Below are 17,070 nucleotides of genomic sequence, written 5' to 3'. Positions count from 1 at the left end.
CTATAAATATTAAAAAATGTTAAATTATTTATAATTAAAAATTTAATAGAAAGAAATATAATAGTAGTAAAAATATATAATTATTAAATATTTAATAGAAATGACATATTTTTAAGTATATTTCATTTTATTTAACAACTAAATTAGAATGACGGAAAGATCTGGCAGACACTTGAAAGACTCAATTAAAGCTCTATGAAGTTTAGGGACTAATTTAAAATTCAAGCAATAGTTTGGAGGCGTTAAGTGAAATTAACCCAAATAACAAATAAAATTACGGGCTATCTATGCTACTCAGCCATGATTTTTACGGGCCGAAGTACTCTATAAGGCCCATTCATTGATTGGGTAATTTCGTAATTTAATAAACAAGTTTTTGTTCGCAACTCTTTATCTATATATAAATAACAACGTTGCTAGGGTTTCTAGGGTTTGCATAGTAAAAAGAAAACAGGTAACAGAGAGTAGCAGCGATGGTTCTCAAGTACGCTTCTCCCTTCTTCTATTCCTTCGATTTCAATTAAATTTCTTTATATATACCATGAATTTAATGATCTGTTCTTGAAATATTGTTTCTTTAGTTTCGTTTTTTTTGGGGAAAAATGGATCTGCCTTTTATTTCATTACATTTCGGCCTGCAATCTGAAAACCTGATTAATTTTTTGGTTTTTTAGGTTGTATTTACTTGTTAATTTCAATGTTTACCGGTTTTGTATTTAAATTTCGTCCTTGAAATTTTACTTTTTTCAATCGATCATGTACGTAGGATTTGATCAATGAAGCTAATAGTTGTGAATTAACGAAAGGAAAATGTTTTAATGCCTGTTGTAATTTGATTGATTGGAACACTATATGGTGTTTAAGGCAATCGATTAGTTTCATTGTGAAAATATATATCTGTTTGTCTGTTTTAGCTTATTGGATAGTAGCTTTATAAATAATATTTTTTGTCGGCTATGTTGCTGCTGATGAATGGTGGATATGGGTTCGAGTTTTCTCATTTAAGTTTTACATATATTTGGTGGTAATGTTAATTGGACTCGGGTGTTTGTGTAAGATATGTATATGTATGCTTCATAAGAGTGTTTTTTCATGTATTTGGGAATCTTTGGAGTATATTAATGTCATATCCATGCCCAAGAATCTGTTGAACATTGCTTGAAATACAAGTTTCTAATACGGGTATTTTTGGAAAAATGAAGAGTACTAGAGCAGCTTACAAGTTGGAAATGGGAAATTAACTTGCTCCCGCTTCATACTATGGTCAATAAGATGGATATTATGTTTTTGCAATCAAGAGCTAGTGTAAGGGGTAATTGTATGTAGAATTCTGTTTATGTTAATGGTGATTGTTTTTCGAAATAAGCTCGAAACTCAGAAGTAGGGATGCATAAGATTTGGTTTAAAATTGCATTGCCGAAATTTGCATTATGTTTAAACTTTCTTGTATTATGCCAAATTTTGGATTTTGAATTTCTCAAACCCTACACTTATTTTTTTATATGTTGGCATGTTAGGACGGAGCTTTGTCGGTTTAGTGGGGCCAAGATATACCCAGGAAAAGGCATCAGATTTATCCGTTCTGATTCTCAGGTAAATTTCCATCCAATTCTATATTGAAGTGGTTGATATTCCGATATTCTTGCTGATTATTAACTGCCTTTTGCATGGACTTGTTAAGGTTTTCCTTTTTTCAAACTCAAAATGCAAGAGGTACTTCCACAACCGTTTGAAGCCATCAAAACTTACATGGACAGCCATGTATAGGAAGCAGCATAAGAAGGTGAGTGTCAGCTTTGTGAACCCACTTTCATTTTGGTTTCAGAATTGCATCTTGGTTGCAAGTAAATTTATTTTTTACTCAATAGTTGGCTTTTATTACTATCATGAACCTCATTTTATTCCAATCATTTATCGGATAAAAGTTTTATTGGTTTTAATAATAGTGACCATACGTACATGTAGGACATCGCTCAAGAGGCTGTTAAGAAGAGGAGACGTGCCACAAAGAAGCCGTACTCCAGATCCATTGTCGGTGCCACCTTAGAGGTTATCCAAAAGAAGAGGAGTGAGAAACCTGAAGTTCGTGACGCTGCTCGGGAAGCTGCACTCCGGTGTGTGGTTTCTTCCTCTGATGTATCACTTTCATTTGTTCTTTCATCTTTCTCGTTGCTGAATTTTGACGTTTATAACACCACCTATTGTGCAGAGAAATCAAGGAAAGGATCAAGAAAACCAAGGATGAAAAGAAAGCAAAGAAAGCCGAAGTAGCGGCGAAGCAACAAAAGACGCAGGGCAAAGGTAACATTCCTAAGGGTGGTGCACCGAAAGGTGCCAAGCTCGGCGGTGGCGGTGGAAAGCGCTGAGTGGCTAGTTTATCTTCCCCTTTTTCCCTTCCCTGAGAAAATAGGTAGTATTTTCAAATTTAATGAAAGCATTGTATGGTATGAATTGGCTTTTTGGTCATGTTGTTTTTTATTTTATGCTTATTATATACCATGACCTCATGTTGAATTCAAGTTATCAAGTAATTTTATGGATTTTTTTTTGTTTTATGCTTTTATTATGTACCGTGACCTCATGTTGAATTCAAGTTATCAAGTAATTTTATGGATTTTTTTTAATTTAAAGAAGTTATGTTGTTGATTTATGAATTCGAATTAATTAAATTGATATTTAATTTAAAATATTTATAAGCTTGAGTACGAGTATGAAGGATATTTTAAATCTAAAAATAAAACATAAAGCCCTGATCTATTTTATTATCCGTAAATTATGTTTTGTATGAGGTGTAAATTAACAGAACGTTTGACGAAGTTAGTGAATTTTTTGCTTATGTTCGTTTATTAAGTTAAATAAATAAGTATGAACAATTTTTTTATGTTTGTTTAATAAACGAATGAACATGAATAGAGGTGTTTTTTTGTTCGTTTATATTTATAAACAAGCTCGTTATGGCTCGTTTATTTGTTGATGATTTTTTTTATAAAAATATTAAAATAATATTTGTTTGTACGTATTTATTTGTTGTTTATTTGTTTATTATTCATTAACATTATTCATGAAAATGTTCAATTATATTTCATGAACATATTTGTTTAATGTTCGATTAAGTTAAATGAATATGTTTGTAAACATAAATTTGTATAATTATAAATAAACGAACATGAACAAAAATTTGAAATTCTTACCAAATACAAATTGAATATGAATAAGTTATTAATGAGCATGAACAGAGGTTTGTTTGCGCAAGCTTGGTTCATTTAAAGTCGTATGTTTCGGTCATTGAATTTTAAAAAGTTGTAAAATAATTATTTAACTATTTAAAAGTTTTCACTTGAGTTATTAAGTTATTCAAAAGAATTTATCTAAGTTAATAGGTTGTTAATTTTTTTTTAAATTTAGCAAGTGAACTCCAAGTGATGATTTAATGATCAACATTGTTGGACTAGAATATATTTTAGATTCAGGTCAATCTGTTAATTAGTGTCAAAGATGAGTGAACAGAAAGGAGAGAAGAATCTTCGATTGGTGCAAGCCATACAATAACAATCTTAACAGCTTGGTGATTTAAATAAAAACCTTTGAATGATGTAGTGACCATTTTATAACTTTGCTAAGTAAAGTAATTAAAACATAATTTATTAATAGTTTAATAACCTTAGATGGAATTTGCCCTTATAAATTTTTTGCCTGGGTAAAAACTTCTATGAGAGGCCCATAATGAACCCAATTTTGTCGGCTGTCTCCAAAAAGGCCCAAATTTGTCAAATCGAATCTAACCCGACCCATACCTACACGGGTCCCACACACGTGCCCGATCCATTTTCCTTCTTTCCCTCAGTACTTAACGGAACCGTCACGGCCCATCATGTTCCGTCAAAACCATCAACCCCCCTACTCTCACCTCTCCTTCCTCCTCTAACGTCTTCCGTCCGTAACGTCCGCCTATGGCCTCTTCCGTTGACGACGAGTTTTCTCTCATCGACGACCCCGAAACTAACCCTAGCCACCACCACGTTCTCCACCACCACCATTCTTACGCGCAGGTCCAGGCGCCGCCACCCGATAACCACAACGGCGATGATGACTCTGATTCTGCTTTCCGCGGAGCCAACTTCGTTAACAACAACAGTAGTAACGCAACGTCCTCCGATGTACGGATCGAGAAGAGGAGGGACCAAGAAGAGATAAACGATGGAGTTTTGAAGAGATCGAAGCAATCGGCGACGACTGAGTACCGGAAAGACAGGGAAGAATGGAGCGATGCCGCGATCGGGTGTTTGTTGGAGGCGTATATGGAGAAGTTAACGCAGCTGAACAGGGGGAATCTTAGAGGAAGGGATTGGGAAGAGGTGGCGGCGGCAGTTAGCGAGCGGTGCGAGAAGCAGAGCAAGAGTGTGGAGCAGTGCAAGAACAAGGTTGATAATCTGAAGAAACGGTATAAGCTTGAGAGGCATAGGATGAGTGATGGTGGCATCACGGCGAGTCATTGGCCTTGGTTTAAGAAAATGGAAGAGATTGTTGGTAATTCTCTGCCTGCAAAGGCGGTGGTTGAAGAAGAAAAGGGTAGCGCTTCTCCGGGAACCGTTGTTAGACAATCCAAAAGGTATAATTTTGATTCCATTTCCTTTTATGGTTATTATTTTGCTAGTGTTTCTCAAGGTTAGGGAGTAAATTTAGACAAACGGTTGTTCAGGATATTCAAATCGCAAAAAAAGTAAAGCAAATTCGAATAATGAAATTTGGGTTTCTTAATCCGTTGTCCATATAAGTAATGTAGATTTCGAGACATTCATAGATTCATATCTGCTTCCACTTAGAATCTGTTGCTAATATTTGCCAGCAACTGCTAGACTGTTAATAATAGTTATCAACAATCAAACTTGTTGTGGGGTTGGACTCTCAACAAGTCTGGTATTGTCTCCAATCGGGGTTTTATCTTGCAACACCACGAAGAGCTTTGGCAGGCTCACAAATGAGTGTTTTGGAGTGCCTAAACAGGTGAACCGTGAAAACTGAGGAGTATGTGTTTTAGGTCATGGGGTCGAGTTCAATCGTGCGCAAAATTTTCAGTTTCCACAATTTGCTTGTTCAGACGCTTTGAGGCACTCTGATGTTGGTTTTAATAGTCTCAGTTTCACTCTTTTATGGAGTTACATTTGAAAATGATGCTATTTTCGAGTTGTTTCAATGAAATTTGAGTCTCTATTGATTTTATTGCTTCATTGTAGTAAATTTGTATTTGAAGGGTTCTATCTTTTGATATTGTTCTTGACTATGGCTTGTAATGAAAATGTTGATGCCCTAGTTTGTGATTAAAGATCTTGTCTTGTATATTTGTTCTTTTCATAACGATAGAGACGCATTCATGGTTGTTTGATCAGCAGATATACTTCAGCTGCACCAAACCCTGTAGGTCAGATGATTACCATGAAATCAAAAAGTCCTAAATGGCGCAGAGTGGTATTCAAAATTAGTGGCGCCGCTCTTGCTTGCACCGGTCCTCCCAATATCGACCCCAAGGTTCACCATGAGTTTCTTATATAAAGTTTGGAATTGTGATAATATGGTTGTGAATTTGCATTCTCTAATATGCTGTTTTTTTCTCATTATCAGGTGGCAATGCTGATTGCTAGGGAAGTTGCAATTGCTTGCCGCCTCGGTGTAGAGGTAATTGTTACTGCCTTTTTATCTCTTATAATTGCTGATATTTGCAATTCTTTTAAAATGCAATTCTTTTGGGTGATATTCAAGGTAGCAATTGTTGTTGGAGGTCGCAATTTCTTTTGCGGAGACACGTGGGTTGCAGCTACCGGTTTAGATAGAAGTACTGCATATCAAATTGGGTAATGTCTGCAAACCAACTTTTGTTTAATGTTGAATATAAATTGAGTCTAATGCTTAAACCTATAATGAGGCTGTAAAACTAGGCTTGCTTGATATATAGGTGTCGTTGATAGTTTTATAGTTCTTTGGGTTATGATTATAAGCCAATACTTCTCAGTTGTTTCCAGAAATGATTTTAGTTGGGTGTTTTACATAATATGTATGCTTGTAAGCTTGTTGTATGTTATACTATATTACTTGGGTTCGGGTTTAAGTGTTGGATATGGATACGTGTTTACACGAGTATGCTTACTGTTTTCATGTTTTTTTATGTATTTGGAGGGAGGATCATATCCCCATACTCATGTTTGAATATGTTTCGGGTATGGATACCTTAGGAAAAATGAAGAGTTGGAGAAACGTAGGCATGTTATATCGAATAAACATTGAAAATGATGGGGTGGGTCAAAAGAAAAAACCAGAGCTAATGAATCCGTTTGTTATCTGGACTTTCAATCTTAATGGGCTAACGATATCAGAAGTAGTTCCTTGAAGTGTACTATGGTGGTCATGTTGCTTCCAAATAAATTTGTTTATGCACTTGCGTGTTCATATTGTGTTATGAAACTAATCAAAGCCACGATTCTGCAATATACTGCAGCATGATGGCATCCGTGATGAATTCTATACTACTGCAATCGTTGTTGGAGAAGATGGGTGTTCAGGCCTGCGTGCAAACGGCATTTTCTGTGCAAGAGGCAGAACCGTACAGCCGGGTAAGGGCCATACGTCATCTTGAAAAAGGTAGAGTTGTAATATTTGGTGGCATTGGTGCTGGCACTGGAAACCCACTCTTTTCTACTGATACAGCTGCAGCGCTTCGAGCTTCAGAAAGTATGCCCGTCTCTTTCTGTTTTCTTTCAATTCAATTTCTTGAACTATAATGGCACTCTCTTTTTGATCCCTTTACATCTCTGACACGGAACACTTGTGCACATGCGAACACATTTTTCCTTCATTTTTCTTGGGGCTCTCAACATTTGACATGTCTACTTCTACTACTACTACTACTTTCTCTTCAGTTCATGCCGAGGCAGTTGTTAAAGGTACGAATGTCGATGGTGTTTATGACTGTCATTCCCAGGACAACAATGCTACATTTGAACACATCTCCTTTCGAGATCTAGTCTCAAGAGGTGCCACAACCATGGACATGATGTCATTGACCTTCTGTGAAGAAAATGGCATTCCAGGTTGGTATTCTTGTCAAACCATGCTTCATGTTTGTATTCCATGTTCCTGAATTTTTATGAATAGCTACCGATGTAAGTTTCTAAATCCAAGGTTACATCTAAGACCATCTCATACGAACTAAATCAATTTACTTTGGTACAGTTGTGGTCTTTAATCTTCTTCAGCCTGGAAACATCTCGAAAGCATTATGCGGAGACCAAGTTGGTACGTTGATCGATCAAACTGGAAGGATAAGCTGATCCAATGCATTCCCAGTTGTTGTGACCATCGATATAAGTCCAGCTTGCCAACTTTATCGTAAATCCATAATTCTTATGGCGTCAATATCTAGTGTATTTAAATGCATTAGAAATAGTATCAACTTATTGAATCATCACCTATTGAAGATGGTTGCTGCAATGTACCATTACTGATTTACAAAAAAGACATCTGTGAGATTTCTAGTTCACTGATAATACTCATAGATTAGAATTAGAAGTAAGTAGGAAGTTGTCTTAAATGAAACTTATTATTGTCAACAATGTATCATAAATTTTATTATTTGCAAATTTATAGATCCATTTCTTGAATTGCTGACAATTTCGATTATTGTTTATCTCGAGATTGTGATAATTAGAAGGGTGAGAACCTAGGTTATTCGCACATGGGTGTTAGTGTTTATATGGGAATGTTCTGTTGTTCATGTATTTAGAGAGATATCCTAGTACTCGTGTTCGGATATATGTCAAACATGGATTGTTAAAGAAAAATGAAGACTCAGAGCAACATAGGTGAGAACTCCAACCCAATGCTATGAAACATATCTTACAATACTTCCATTTCTATTTAGTATGAAGCGTGTGTATGACAAATCTAATAAAAGCTCATTGGATCCTCATTTACATTAGTTCTTATGTATTGATCTGATGGTTTCGAGAACACAGAACCATTGATGGAGCCTCTGTTCTTGTTAAGAGGTTCGGAAATGGTGGAATTCAATGCGGATTGTGAAGGATGGTGTAGAAGGGTGAGAACCTGTTTTACTTGCGGTCAGGTGTTAGTATATATGGGTATGTTTTGGTGTTCATGTATTTAGAGATTCATATCCTCATATTTGTGTTCAGATATATGTCAGACATGGATAGTTAAAGAAAAATGAAGGCTCGGAGCAATATAGGTGAGAACTCCGACCCGGTGCTATGAAAACATCTCTTACAGTACTTACATTTCTATTTAGTATGAAGTGTTGCATGACAAATCTAATAAAAACTCATTGGATCCTCATTTGCTTTGGTTCTTATGTATTGATAGGATGGTTTCAAGAACTCAAACCATTGATGGAGCTTGTGTTCTTGTTAGGAAGTTCGAGTGTTAGTATATATGATTATGTTTTCATATATGATTATGTTAGTATATATGATTATGTTTTCATATCCTTGTATTGGTGTTCAGATATATGTCAAACATGGATAGTTGAAGAAAAATGAAGACTCAGAGCAACATAGGTGAGAACTCTAAACCGATGCCATGAAAACATTTGTTCCAATACTTCGATTTCTATTTAGTATGAAGTGTGTGCATGACAAATCTAATAAAAGCTCATTGGATCCTCATTTACATTGGTTCTTATGTATTGATAGGATGGTTTCAAAACTCAAAACCATTGATGGAGCTTTTGTTCTTGTTAAGAGGTTGGGAAATGGTGGAATTCAATACGGATAGAAGGATGATGTAGAATACTTTTGCCTTTCAGATTACATCGGGGAATCAGCTCGGAGCAAGAAGATGGAAAACATTCGGTAAGAATCTGATGCCTTGGAAAACCCAATGGTTCCTCTACACTTTTAATGATGGAGTACACATATATATTTAATAACTAGTCTTCTAGGGTAGGCTAAATGTTCAAAATAGGACCGAATTTTTTATGAATCGCTTGGATAAGGATTAAACCTTTCAAAACAATCAAATAAGGGCTTCTCAAATATCGCTTATCAAGTCTCAATTTATGTTTTTATTTATCTTTCTTTTCTTTTCAAATAACTGCCATTTGTTTTATTCTAAACAAATCATCATTTGCCTAATTTTATACTACAAACTGGTTGAAGCGTGTGAAAAGCTCTTATTTGAGTATTCTTGAAAAGTTTAGCTTTTATCCTCTCTTTTTGAACATTTAGCCTCTAATAGTATCTAAATAGGGGGAATCTAGAAATTTTTTAGAAGGGGTCGAAATTTACTGATAATCTTTTTAGAGATTAAATTATAATTTTATCATGTATTAGTTTATGATTTTCTCATTTTTGAAAGGACTAAATAAAAAAAATTGGGGGAGGGATTTTAATTTATCATATATAAATTTATAATTTAATTATTTAAGGGCTGAACTATAATTTTGTGTTTTTGAATAGTCAGGACCCTTGCCTGTCCCATTGTATTTGCCCTTACATGTAAATGAAAATTTTTAATTATTTTTAATAAGGGGAGGGGGAGGGTGTTCATGGATGGAATTTAGGATTTGATATCAACTACTTTCTTATTGCTATTAATAAGTTTGGTTTAAAATTTTAATGTGATAAAATATTTATTTTAGACATAATGTTGTAAAGTAAATAATAGATGTTTAAATGATATTAAAATTAATTAATATTATGATATATGAAATATATCAATTTAAATTATAATACAATATAAAATTAATTTATTATAACTCATTATTAATATTTTGATACTTGAGGTTGAAATATACCATAAGTCTTTGTACTTTTAAAAAATTTAAAATTTAGTCCCTATATTTTTATTAATCTTGTTATTATTTATTTTCACATAGCACACAAATATTTTATATTCCAATAATTTATTATTATTATTATTTATTTTTATTAAAAAATTATAGGAATATGAAAGTTTTCTTTTACTGCAATTCCACAAATACAAGACAAATTTGTTTAAAGAGAAAAAAAATCTTTACCCCTTGAAGGAAGAAAGGAAAGTGTTCAGTTCAGGATTCATAGATGAAAATTAAAAAACTGTTGTTGGGGATTAGGATGGTGAAGAGGTGATCATGGGTCGCGTTCGGGTTATGGTTCAATAGAATTTTAGGTTTAGGTTCAGCTTAGCCCGAATAATGGGCTTAAAATTTTACTTAAATTCAGTCTAGATAAAAATGTTAAAATTTGAGTTTGGTCTGACCTGCCTAGATTAAAAAAAGATTAGGTAGAGTTTTAGTTGAAGAAAACTTATTTGAGGTTTGGCCTGTTTAAAAACAGGTTTGTTTTTTTGTTTATGCCCATTATTAAATTTATATTTTTGTCCAAATCTTTTCACTTTTCGAGTAAGCTTTCAAGTTGAGTCAAATGACCTGACTCATGATTAGGGTTAGGCTAGTGGATTAAATGAGGGTAAAAGAGTAATTTATTATATTAAAATTTTAAAATTTAGATAAGAGTTTTATAAATTTAAGTCTATTCGAACCGAATTTATTTAATGAAGAAATGTTTTATTTAAATTTAGTTATAAAATGATTTTTATCAAATTTTAATACTCCCCTTTTGTGGCATTAATAATTTCATCATCAAAACGATAAGTATTTGTCTACATTTGATGATGTTAATTTTTTTTTCGAGTAAACATTTGATGATGTTAATAATTCATTTACGATAAAAAATATATATTTAAATTGTAAATTATTAAGTTTTGAAATTCCATTATATATGCATGCAACTTTCAATGATTGATATCAAAATTCAAGGACCACGAACTAAGAAAAAAAAAGTCAAGGACCACGAACTGAAAATTAAATATTAGTAATTATTAGTAAAATTAAAGACCACGAATAAAATCTATGGTTTCTTTCAAAAAATAAAACTTTATTAGTTACATTACAATTCAAAAACATGTTAGATTTTATGTGGATTATGTTTAAAACATATGAAGTAAATTTTAAATATGGACAAACAATTTGCATTTGACATGTTTAAAAACAGGGGCGAATTTAGGGGGCTAGCAGGGGTCCTAGCAAGGCCCTGGCCTTACTTAAAATAGAAAATTTTCCATTTAGTTTCTTTAAAATTTTTAAAATATTAAATTAGTAAAGGTAAAATTATACTTTGACTCTCTAAAAATAATAAAATTTTGATTTAATCTTTTAAAAATTACATTTTTACTATTGTAAAAATTACAATTTAATTTTGGTCCCCTTAAAAAAATGTTTCGACTTTGCCCCTATATAAAAACAATGTCATCGAAAGTTAGAAGGAGTGTTTCTTTTTCTTTTAATACATTATATCCAAGCTATACATGCCATGGGTAAAAGATGTGTATTATAATTTGATCCGCATGTTCTAAATTGTTTCACATTAGATCCAAACTATTCAACACCCAAACTGAAAAATTAAGCTAACAGAAGGACTTGATTGATACGATATTAATATTTTACATCTCAATTATAACATTTTAAGATTTAAAGATGTCTAGTCTAATTAATCATGTATATGTAACATGATTTCTTTCAACTTTATTTTAAGATAAGAAAAAAAAGTTGATATTTAATTATATGATCAAAATCTTAAAATCTCGTTTTTTTTTTTTGCAAATAATGTTTTAAGTATGGGGACCGAAAGAAAACATACGACCAAAAGCTTATGTAAGCTCACTCAATGCATAAAATAGAACTTAATTTTATCTATTATGGAAGTATAAAATTTCATTTTTCAGGGTTGTTGAGAGTCAATTCAAATGAATATATCACCTAATATATATTTCAATAAATTATATTTGTAGTGATTTAAATATTAATAAATGTTTTTTTTTCAATTATGAAAAGTAATTAGATAGTCATAATTTATTAACATTTTCTTGTCACCCGATTATGAAAAGTTACAAAATAGTCACTTAATTATTCAATTTTTGTCTTTTTTGCTCACCAATTATCTTTAGATTTTTGGGTGTTTCCATTATTACATTAGTCGGTTGGTGACCAAAAAAGACAAATTGGGTAGTTCGGATGATTATTTTGTAACTTTTCATAGCTGGGATACTAAAAAAGAAATTTATTAATAGTTAGATGATCATTTTATAACTTTTCATAATTGGGTGACAAAAAAAATTACTAATAGTTGGGTGACTACTAGTGTAGTTTACCTTGTATATTTTTGGGTCAAAAGTTTTTAAGTTATATTCAATTTCAATTAAATTCGAAGTTGAGTTGGGTTGGACAACGAGAGAAGTGCTCTAAATGTTGTTTTCTTCTTCCACGTGATTCGAACTCGAAACCTTATTTAAAGGATATCGAATTGTGTTATAATAATTAAGTTACACGAGATGTTGAATAGCATAACGGTGGCAGTTCAAACAATATAGGGTAGGGATGAAACCAGAAAATTTTTCTAAGGGCAGAATTAAATTGTATATTTTATGATAGTTAACATGCAATTTTACTATTTTGATAACTTATATCTTTTTAATTTTTTAAAGGACTAAATCAAAATTTTATCATTCTTGGGGTTAAAATATAATTTTACTATATAATAATTTAGAAGTTCATAAATTTTAAAAGACCAAAAAAGAAAATTCTCTTTAGGGGGTCGGAGCCTCCGCAAGCCGCTCCTTTAATGTAGCCTTTATTATGAGGTGCAAAAGCTGTTAATAAAGTGATTCACACCATAAATGATCCGAAAAACCACTAAATTGATTGTTTGAGACAACTTGGTATTGAATTTCTATAAATTTCACTTTACCCATTCACTTGCCAATAAATTAAACTAAAAAATTAAAATTAAAATTTTCAAAAATTAAAACTACCATAATTTTCACAAAAAATAGAACCTAAATTTTATCAAAAAAAAAGAAGTCAATGTTAAATTCATAGAAAAAAAATCGTATTTTCATGTAAATTTATTAAAATTAAAGTTTTTATTTTTCGTTTAAATAAAATTGAAAAGAAAATTTAACAATGTGTCTCATCCAATTGAAATTTTTAATTTTTGAAACACATAAATTATTTTTTAAACTTTAACAAAGTACAATTATTGAGGACATATTTTAATGTTAATCAAAATCAGCTTTTCTTTTATAAAATTAAAATTAATTTTTTATACACACCTGTCGGCCCTTCCATTGATTTTATCAGTATGTCACTCTCAATCAATTTCATTTCTCTATTATTTTTTCTCTTATGTAATTTATTTAAAATTAATTAATTAGTTAATCTTCCTCAATTTGTAGCACAAGTCATTGTACTTTCATTTTACAATTATTTATATTAATATTGCATAATTGAATGTAAATAAAATAGATTTATTACTAAATATGGATTAAAAAAGTATTTATTGGTAAATTTAAGGACCACAAATAAATTTATATGATTTTAAAAAATAAAATTAAGGACCACAATCAAATTTATATGGTTTTTTTTTAAGTTTAAAATTAAGGACCACAAATGAATTTATATCCTTCTTTTTTAAAAAAAATTTAAAAAAACTTAAATTAATTACCTTACAGCTCTGGTCCTGAAAATAAAGCAATTTTTTTACAAAAATACGATGGTTAATTTAATTGACACCAATGGTTTATTAGGTTTAGTTTTGATTGTATCTGCTCTTTTTGACATAATGTCTAAAATTATTTATAACTCATTTTTAACTCATAAATAAAAAAATAATGTAGTACAGCGCACTCAAATCTACGTTCATTTACATTGATAATAATACGTATGCCAGTCGAGTTAATATTAAATTAATATTATTACATTTAATATTATTATTAAATTTTATCATAAAGTTGTTAAGATTTGCACCATCAGATTCGCATGTAATTTCTTTGTCAAAATATTTTAATATATTAAGGTAATGTATTTAATATTTTTAAAATTTTAACTTTATCTGAATTGATTGAATTGGAGGCACCAATAAAACAAAGTTTTTCTTTATTCCATTTTTTTATTCAGCGATAATGAACATGATTTTTGGGTGAGAATTTAATATTTTAATTTTAGTTTTAGCTCCTTTTATTATGTTAAAATTTAGAATTTAGACTGCCTATTTTTATAATTTAATAAAAGTTTAACGTTACAACTAAAAAATACTATCAAATTACAATAGTAAAAATAAATTTAAAATAGTGGAGGGACTAAAATCAAAATTAGACCAAAATTAAATTTTAGAATTTTAGAAGATATCCGTATCAAATCAAGATTATGTGTTCTTGTTTTCTTTCAACTTGGAATGTAATAAATTAATTAATTGACTCCAAAATATTATTATTATTTAAATAATTTTGCAATGAAGATTCCTCTCAAAAAGTTTCCCATCATAGGTCCCTGCATGATTTTGTCATCTAATTATATCTACAAGCTTTTATAAAGAGTGCTTACCCTAATATGAGAAACCATTGTTATATGATCTAAACAAATAAATATATATACATACATATATATACACATTTGTATATGTATAATGGAGTTTGAAATTTTAGGGTTAAGTATAGCACTTTTGCTATGGGTTGCATGGGCCATAACGACAGAGCGATGCCACCGGCGATTGGAAGAGCTAGGTCAACTTCCACCTGGACCTACATGGTGGCCCGTAGTTGGCAATATATTTCAATTAGGGCTGGCGCCACCTCATGTGTCTTTTGCCAAGTTGGCTCGTCGACATGGACCCATCATGACTTTATGGTTAGGTTCAATGAGCACCGTGGTCATCTCGTCCAACGAGGTGGCTCGTGAGATGTTCAAGAATCATGACATGGTGTTAGCTGGCAGGAAGATTTACGAAGCCATGAAAGGAGATTTCGGCCATGAGGGATCCCTTATAACATCCCAGTACGGCCCCCACTGGCGGATGCTGCGACGATTGTGCACCACAGAATTTTTCGTGACAAGCCGTCTCGATGCCATGCGAGGAGTTCGAAGACGGTGCATCGATCAAATGTTGCAATCTGTACAAGATGCAGGTGCAAATGGCACGAACCCAATTGACGTGGGGCGGTTCGTTTTCTATATGGCGTTCAACTTGATAGGAAACCTCATGTTCTCGAAAGATTTATTGGATCATAAATCGGAAAAAGGTGCGAAATTTTTTTACCATGCAGGGAAAGTGATGGAGTTAGCCGGTAAACCGAATGTCGCAGATTTTTTACCTGTTCTAAAACGGGTCGACCCGCAAGGTATAAGGAGGAAAACCCAATTTCATGTTAAAAAAGCATTTGAAATTGCCGGAGGATTCATTAAAGACAGGATGAAAAGCATTGGATATGGAGAAAATGAAGGGAAAAGAAAGGACTTCTTGGATGTTCTTTTGGAGTTTCGTGGTGATGGCTTAGAAGAACCTTCTAAATTTTCCTCTCGAACCATCAATGTTATCGTTTTTGTAAGTTAACACTAATTGACTCCTTTTAATACTATTTTTCTTTCATAATATATATGTAGAGGGGGAAGCTAGGAAATTGTTTTAGGGGCTAAAATGAATAAACTTTTTTTGGGAGGCAAAATATAATTTTATCTTAAGATAACATGTGATTTCCTAAAAATTAAAGGATTATATAAGCAATTTTTTTGGAGGGGCCAACGACGACTCCCTACCCCTCCCTTCGCATGGGACAAAACTGATGGTAGGTTAAGTTTTATATATATATGGATGTAATGAACTATGGGACAAGCAGACAGCCCACTGCGTACTAGTGTATTGGAATAATAACACTTTTAGTCCTTATCAATGTCAAATAAATCTTTTTCTTAAACAAAATTTTTCCTTTTGTCCCCTAAACTTTTTAATTTTTTTATGGTATATGCCAGGAGATGTTCACTGCAGGAACTGATACAACAACAAGCACTATAGAATGGGCAATGGCTGAACTTCTACACAATCCAAGGACATTAAAAACAGTCCAAGCTGAATTAAGGAACCATTTAGGCTACCATGGGAGGGGCCTTGAAGAAAAAGACATTGAAAACCTACCATATCTCAAAGCAATAATCAAGGAAACCCTAAGACTTCACCCACCACTTCCTTTCTTAGTCCCTCACATGGCTATGGACTCTTGTAAAATGTTGGGTTACCATATCCCTAAAGAAACCCAAGTTTTGGTGAACGTTTGGGCCATCGGACGAGACCCGAAAACGTGGGAAAACCCGTCGGAGTTCAGACCGGAACGGTTCTTGGAGCCGAATACAATGGATTATAAGGGTCATCATTTCGAGTTTATTCCATTCGGGTCCGGTCGTCGGATGTGCCCGGCGGTGCCACTCGTGTCTCGACTGCTCCCGATGGCACTCGGGTCGTTGTTGCATTGCTTTGACTGGAGTTTGGCTGACGGGGTTAAGCCTGAAGATTTGGATATGAGTGAGAGAATGGGGATAACGTTGAGGAAATCTGTTCCCTTAAAGGCCTTAGCAATACCTTGCATTGATTTCAGACACTAAAATTCGAATCGTTAAACTTGTTATGAACAACTACATCAAGTGATCGGATTTTAGAAAAATCCTATCTTCATTTTAATTTGTGCTCTTATGTGTATGTATATTTAGTTTGGGAATAATGTTTTATAATTTTTGTGAATAATAGAAAGACTTCAATTGCATTTTGTTGAGTATTTTTCTGTGTGCAATTTGGATGGTGTGGTCTGCCTATTTATACGATAAGATACTTTTCATCGATAAGACAGATTAGGTAGGCTCCATGCATATAAACATGTTTCTTACTCTAGTCTAGACAAGTGTCTTTATGGTTTCAAGCTCATGCAAATGCAATCTCGTAGTACAATGACCAAGTCTGATTCGTCAACCTGCGAACTTACCCTGCGAGTTTCATACTTGGGTCAAGCCTGTGAGCTCATTAGGATCTGACCCAAGCCCAAACTTGAGACGAGTTTGGGCCAATGATGATAATCATCTTGACACATTTTAACGTCTTTATTAAAAAATGAATAAATTAGTTCTTATACATCATATCAAAGAGCACATCGATCTTTTCTGTTAAAAACTGAAGTGACTAACGAAATAACCAAACTGTAATT

At 32.6% G+C, this 17,070-nt stretch overlaps 3 protein-coding genes and 1 long non-coding RNA gene across 5 annotated transcripts; all 4 read left to right on the top strand.

Annotated features, from left to right (window-relative positions):
• The first annotated feature begins 392 nt into the window (after positions 1–392).
• LOC121209529 (60S ribosomal protein L24) lies at positions 393–2,553 on the top strand. Its single transcript, XM_041080326.1, has 5 exons — positions 393–484; positions 1,518–1,593; positions 1,682–1,783; positions 1,966–2,114; positions 2,210–2,553. The coding sequence occupies exons 1-5, from the start codon at positions 474–476 to the stop codon at positions 2,364–2,366; spliced, it is 495 nt and encodes a 164-aa protein (XP_040936260.1). The 5' UTR covers positions 393–473; the 3' UTR covers positions 2,367–2,553.
• Positions 2,554–3,627: 1,074 nt separating this feature from the next.
• Positions 3,628–7,652, top strand: LOC107944878 (uncharacterized). Of its 2 annotated transcripts, none has more exons than XM_041080325.1 (7): positions 3,628–4,609; positions 5,391–5,526; positions 5,620–5,673; positions 5,758–5,849; positions 6,491–6,723; positions 6,912–7,082; positions 7,225–7,652. In XM_041080325.1, exons 1-7 carry the CDS (start codon positions 3,951–3,953, stop codon positions 7,320–7,322), a joined length of 1,443 nt encoding a protein of 480 aa, XP_040936259.1. In that variant the 5' UTR covers positions 3,628–3,950; the 3' UTR covers positions 7,323–7,652. The 2 variants fall into 2 exon arrangements, with proteins under 2 accessions (XP_040936259.1, XP_040936258.1); XM_041080324.1 differs by having other exon boundaries at positions 5,388–5,526.
• A 207-nt stretch (positions 7,653–7,859) lies between these two features.
• On the top strand, positions 7,860–9,592 carry LOC121209528 (uncharacterized). Its single transcript, XR_005904647.1, has 5 exons — positions 7,860–8,089; positions 8,187–8,239; positions 8,374–8,432; positions 8,515–8,567; positions 8,703–9,592. It is a non-coding gene; the product is annotated as an uncharacterized lncRNA (long non-coding RNA).
• Positions 9,593–14,469: 4,877 nt separating this feature from the next.
• LOC121209527 (iridoid oxidase) lies at positions 14,470–16,617 on the top strand. The gene is made up of 2 exons (XM_041080323.1): positions 14,470–15,425; positions 15,851–16,617. Exons 1-2 carry the CDS (start codon positions 14,511–14,513, stop codon positions 16,475–16,477), a joined length of 1,542 nt encoding a protein of 513 aa, XP_040936257.1. The 5' UTR covers positions 14,470–14,510; the 3' UTR covers positions 16,478–16,617.
• Positions 16,618–17,070: the final 453 nt, after the last annotated feature.

The sequence above is a fragment of the Gossypium hirsutum genome, chromosome A11, assembly GCF_007990345.1.
Source record: "Gossypium hirsutum isolate 1008001.06 chromosome A11, Gossypium_hirsutum_v2.1, whole genome shotgun sequence".
Lineage (NCBI taxonomy): Eukaryota > Viridiplantae > Streptophyta > Magnoliopsida > Malvales > Malvaceae > Gossypium > Gossypium hirsutum.
The sequence above is the reverse complement of the archived record's forward strand: the minus strand, read 5'-3'. Positions and strand labels throughout refer to the sequence as shown.

Coding starts and splice junctions, on each gene's coding strand:
- LOC121209527 (XM_041080323.1), top strand. CDS start 14,511: ATGGAGTTTGAAATTTTAGGGTTAAGTATAGCACTTTTGCTATGGGTT. Junction 15,426..15,850: donor CCATCAATGTTATCGTTTTT/GTAAGTTAACAC, acceptor GGTATATGCCAG/GAGATGTTCACTGCAGGAAC.
- LOC107944878 (XM_041080324.1), top strand. CDS start 3,951: ATGGCCTCTTCCGTTGACGACGAGTTTTCTCTCATCGACGACCCCGAA. Junction 5,674..5,757: donor CTTGCCGCCTCGGTGTAGAG/GTAATTGTTACT, acceptor GTGATATTCAAG/GTAGCAATTGTTGTTGGAGG. Junction 6,724..6,911: donor AGCGCTTCGAGCTTCAGAAA/GTATGCCCGTCT, acceptor CTTTCTCTTCAG/TTCATGCCGAGGCAGTTGTT.
- LOC121209529 (XM_041080326.1), top strand. Junction 1,784..1,965: donor ATAGGAAGCAGCATAAGAAG/GTGAGTGTCAGC, acceptor ACGTACATGTAG/GACATCGCTCAAGAGGCTGT. Junction 2,115..2,209: donor GCTCGGGAAGCTGCACTCCG/GTGTGTGGTTTC, acceptor CCTATTGTGCAG/AGAAATCAAGGAAAGGATCA.